Source organism: Lolium rigidum, chromosome 7 (genome assembly GCF_022539505.1).
Source record: "Lolium rigidum isolate FL_2022 chromosome 7, APGP_CSIRO_Lrig_0.1, whole genome shotgun sequence".
Classification (NCBI taxonomy): Eukaryota; Viridiplantae; Streptophyta; class Magnoliopsida; order Poales; family Poaceae; genus Lolium; species Lolium rigidum.
Window position 1 is genome coordinate 65,479,303 of NC_061514.1, and position 4,453 is coordinate 65,483,755.

Genomic DNA, 4,453 nt, shown 5'->3' on the forward strand with positions numbered 1-4,453 from the left:
TTTTCTCCTACGATTATCCTCCCAACTTTCAACGGTCTTGTTTGTCTCCCCACAAATACCTTGCAGTAGCATCATAAACTACACCTTTACGAAGTTTTTTTTTGGAATATGAAATACTTATGTTGCAAATATAGGTTTGCACTGAGCAATCGCCTTTATAACGATGTCATTCTATCATGTTACCTTGTCTATAAGATGGTAATGAACAATTTGATATGTCTACTCCAACCATAGCAGACAAAATGAAAAAAAAATATCATTCAATGATTCAGTCATTATATTAAGAATCTGGCAAGCCTGAGCTTTACTCCCCACCAATGTATTATGGAAAAAATAAATGTTTCATTTTCCTCACTTACTAATTCTTTGAGATGCTACAGTAACTATGCAAAATATTCTTCAGAGTTGACTGTGCTATTGCTATATGCTCTCATTAAAATTAAAGAGTCCTCAACACAACAAAAAATACAAGGATTGCATCTCGGAAAACTTCCACTCCAATCAAATCACCCGTTTCTTTAGCTTAAAGCATTCCCATCAATCGTTTTGTGTAGATGAGGAAGAGACACGAAGAGAGGGATCCACTTGCCTCAGTCCACAAGTGTGGGACCCCTGGAATAAGGGTTCATATCATATAATCATAAACTAGAGCTCTAGTATCCGACATCCATCTATCAACGTAAGAGAATTATGCTGCTAAACATAGCAAGCTTAACAAAGGGTCTTTTGTTTTAGTGAAAAACAACATGAGAGGGAAAATGACGCCGATCGTAAAGTAAAGGTCGTGTGCGAACGACCACGTTCTTGGGGGTCGGACGATAACACATGATACGGGGTACTTTTTGTTGACCGGGGTTCAATCTCCACTTGCTTGCGAAAAAAGTCTAGTCCCGTTGAGCGAACTTCGGATGTTCTAAGAGAACAACCCGGTGACACGGCTTCCTTCCATCGTGATTACTTCCAGGGGCTAGAAGTCGGAGGGATTCCTTCTTAGGTCTCCTCCACTTGAGGGTGAGAGCTCTTACTTCATATGATAGATGTATTACAAGGGAACCTAGGAGCCTTATGTAGGTTCAAGACCTTCTACAAAACACCACCAATACCCTTGGCGGGGAGGGAAAGAAAGGGCAAACTAGTCTATTCTATGGAAAAGACTTTTTTTTTGCGAATTCTATGGAAAAGACTAAAAAAGCTCCCAAGTGGGGGAAAAAGCAAGGGTACTTCTGTCTTCTTTGGCCTAAGGCTTGGGCCCATGTAGAGGAGAACTAATGGGTTTGATGGGCTGCCCTTTCTTTCAATGGACTTGCTCTTTTTCTTCTCTTCTTTTATATTAATATGGACCTTTTTCTTTATGCCGGCTATTTTTTCGAGAGAGCATTTGTAGTGTTGATGTTTGGTCTATGGCGGGATCACGAACAGGGGAATCCTTTGAGATGATCCAGTTTTATCCCGTACAACAGGGTCTAAGAGGCCATAGCATAAGGCTATTGTACTACAAGTTTTTAAAAAAGAGCAGGAAGATGCGTTCTCCGTTAATTAGATATTTATCTGGCGCATATGACATACAAGTGTGATTACAAGTACCTGCGAGAACGAGACATATGACACAGAACGAGACATCTTCGGACATCTTCATATATACAGATGATATTATCGAATGCGCATATGACACAGAACGAGACATCTTCGGACATCTTCATATATACAGATGATATTATCGAATCTACTTAAACAGAATGAAGCACCGAGACATATGTGCAAAGTATTGGGACATTTCAGATTTTGGTTTCATCAGTCACGTTGTGCACTTGATCGCCGGGGAAGCGCACGAACGTAGAGCGGGCGATCCATTTTGAGCGTAAGCATGGGCCTGTACCCTACGGTGGAGTCGCGCTCCCACATCTCAAACCTGAACATGTAGAGAAGAAGAGCTGCAAATATCTTCATCTGCCTGTACGCAAACTCCTTTCCCAGGCAGATTCGAGGACCCGCCTGTATTGAGCAAGAGGCCAAACATGTATTGTACGTCACGTGATATGGACACTTCGATCTGGTTCATATTGGTGATATACTGTAATGAACTAGTAGTAGTAGAATAGGGATTCCATCACCTGGAAAGCCGTGAACTTGAACGGGCTCTCGGGGACGAACACACCGTCGTCGTCGAGCCACCTCTCCGGCCTGAACTCGTCGGCGTCGTCGCCCCACAGGAACTTCATCCTGCCCATCGGGTACGGCTGGTAGTTCACCATGTCCCCTTTCCTCACGGCGTGCCCGTCCGGCAAGGTGTCATCGGAGAAGCAGTACTTGACATCCTACAGGAAAACAACCAAAATGAGGTGTGCTAAATCATTTCCCTGATTGCGACGTCGTAAATGCGGCGAGCTGATCAGATCGACTCACGATAGGCACCGCAGGGTAGAGCCGGAGCGTCTCTGTCAGCGCGGCGTGGAGGTAGTGCATACTGTTGATGGCTCCCTCGGTCAGGCACGCCGTGAACTCCTGGACGCCGACGTCCCGGTCGCCGGTGGTGGCCTCGCGCACCTCTCCGGCGATCTTGTCCTGGATGTGCGGGTTACGGCACAGCACGTAGAGGAACCACGACATCGTCCCCGCCGAGGTGTCGCGGCCGGCGATCACGAAGTTGAGTATGATGTCCCGCAGGTACTTGTTGTCGAAACAGCCCGGGTCGTTCTCCCTCTCCAGTAGAAATCTGGACAAAATGTCCTCTTTCTTGGCCTGCCAAATTAAGAAATGTCACGATGCCAGATTTGCTGATTTGGTGCTAATCGTACTGTCCAGTGCCTATGTGATTGCAGGCCAGCCCAGCGATGCAGTGTGGCAAGAAAAAACTTACGAATTCGTGCTGGTCCCTGCCCATCTGCTCGACCTTCCTGTCGATGACGGCGTACACGAAGTCGTTGATGGTGCGCACCGACCGCTTCATGGCCGCCTCCGACGAGACGTTGAGGAGCTTCTTGGCCTTCCAGAGCGGGTCGAAGAACCGGTACAGCACCTGCTCGCTGGCGTCGTCGAACGCCCTGGCGAACGCCGCGCCCTCCTGGCTGGACCCGGACAGCCCGCCCAGGTGGGCCCCGAACCCGATCTTGAAGATCGAGTCCAGCGTCGACCGCATAAACAGATCCTGCATGTCCACCGCCCTCTCCCCGCCGCCGCCCGCCACAGCCACGATGCCCGCGAGCTCCGCGGCCGTGTCGCGGAACACGCCGGTGCTGTACTCGCGCAGCACCCGGGTGGAGAACTCGAAGCTCGCGACCTTGCGCTGGTGCCGCCACATGGCGCCGTCCACGTTGAAGATCCCGTCGCCGAGGAGGTCCTCCAGCACGTCGTGGGTCATCGTCCCCTTGCCGTAGTTGGCGAAGTTGGTGCGGAGGATGTACTCCACGTTGGCCGGGTCGACGGTGTAGACGTAGTTGCAGGTCGGGGTGAGCATGCGGAAGGTGCGGTACCTGTGGGAGAGCTCCGTCTGGTACTCGGCCAGGCGGCCGAAGTTGACAAGCTGGTGGAGCATGGTGCCGGCCACGGGCGGGTAGTTCCGCCTCTTGCCGAGCAGGGAGCGGCGGGCGAGGTACAGAGCTAGGAGGAGGAGCGACAGCGCGAGCAGCGTGGGCTGGCTCAGCGGTGAATCCATGACCGTCAACAGAACCGGTGTCTCGGTGTGAGGACGCCCGCCGGTGTGTCGCCGTGCGTCACTGCTTATGCCGTGTGGATAGAACTGATGTTAATGCGGGGCACTTGATTTCACGGAAAGCACCTTGTATTCTTTAACGAACAACTTGTATTTTTCTAATAATGATTTCTACTCTACTGAATGTTATCAATGAAGGGAACGACACTTACAGTGTTGAAAGATCAGCTTACGTGGTGCTAAAAGATCAGCTTACAGGCAATGAACAACAACCAAAATAAAATTATATAAAATCTCAGCTGGAGCTTCGAGGCCTTCATCCATCAACACGGTTAGAACATTGGCAAGGAAATGACGTGAAGCATGCCACGGGAGAAAGATCCCGGATTATCATATCCGTGGTGCCATCCACCTCCACCTCCGAAGAAGACTCCGGATGTATTGCCGAAAGGCAAAGCAACCCCCTCCCCCCCCCCCCACCCCACCCCCTAGAGCACGTGTGCGCACATGGGACGATTTGGCACGAACAAAAAGAATTACGTGCTGCTTTTACCCTAGGTGGAGGGGGATGTATCTCGACGCCTCCAACGAGGGAGACGGTATACCAAACACCCCTCACGTCGTGACCGCCACCGCCAACAAAGGATTCTCCCGGTCACAGCCCCCACCCTAGCCACCCCGACTAAGCTCCAGATCTAGCGAGGGGATGCCAAGGTCTAAGGCCATAGGGGTGGAAACTATGCGGGAAGAGGTCACCACCTTCAGATATGCGCCGGAGGTTGGCGGGGTGGCCACCGCCACGAA

The 4,453-nt window shown here is 50.5% G+C and overlaps 1 protein-coding gene across 1 annotated transcript; it reads right to left on the reverse strand.

The window, feature by feature from the left end:
• Positions 1 to 1,550: 1,550 nt before the first annotated feature.
• On the reverse strand, positions 1,551 to 3,716 carry LOC124676919 (cytochrome P450 704C1-like). The gene is made up of 4 exons (XM_047212932.1): positions 2,858 to 3,716; positions 2,404 to 2,739; positions 2,112 to 2,315; positions 1,551 to 1,992 (listed from the first exon to the last, which is right to left on the reverse strand). The coding sequence occupies exons 1-4, from the start codon at positions 3,650 to 3,652 to the stop codon at positions 1,792 to 1,794; spliced, it is 1,536 nt and encodes a 511-aa protein (XP_047068888.1). The 5' UTR covers positions 3,653 to 3,716; the 3' UTR covers positions 1,551 to 1,791.
• Between the last annotated feature and the right edge of the window lie 737 nt (positions 3,717 to 4,453).

Excerpts from the sequence above, each read along its gene's own strand:
- LOC124676919 (XM_047212932.1), bottom strand. The coding sequence starts at position 3,652 with ATGGATTCACCGCTGAGCCAGCCCACGCTGCTCGCGCTGTCGCTCCTC. Across the intron at positions 2,740-2,857 it reads GCAGGGACCAGCACGAATTC|GCCAAGAAAGAGGACATTTT; the intron begins GTAAGTTTTTTC and ends TTAATTTGGCAG. Across the intron at positions 2,316-2,403 it reads TCTACCCTGCGGTGCCTATC|GATGTCAAGTACTGCTTCTC; the intron begins GTGAGTCGATCT and ends GTTTTCCTGTAG.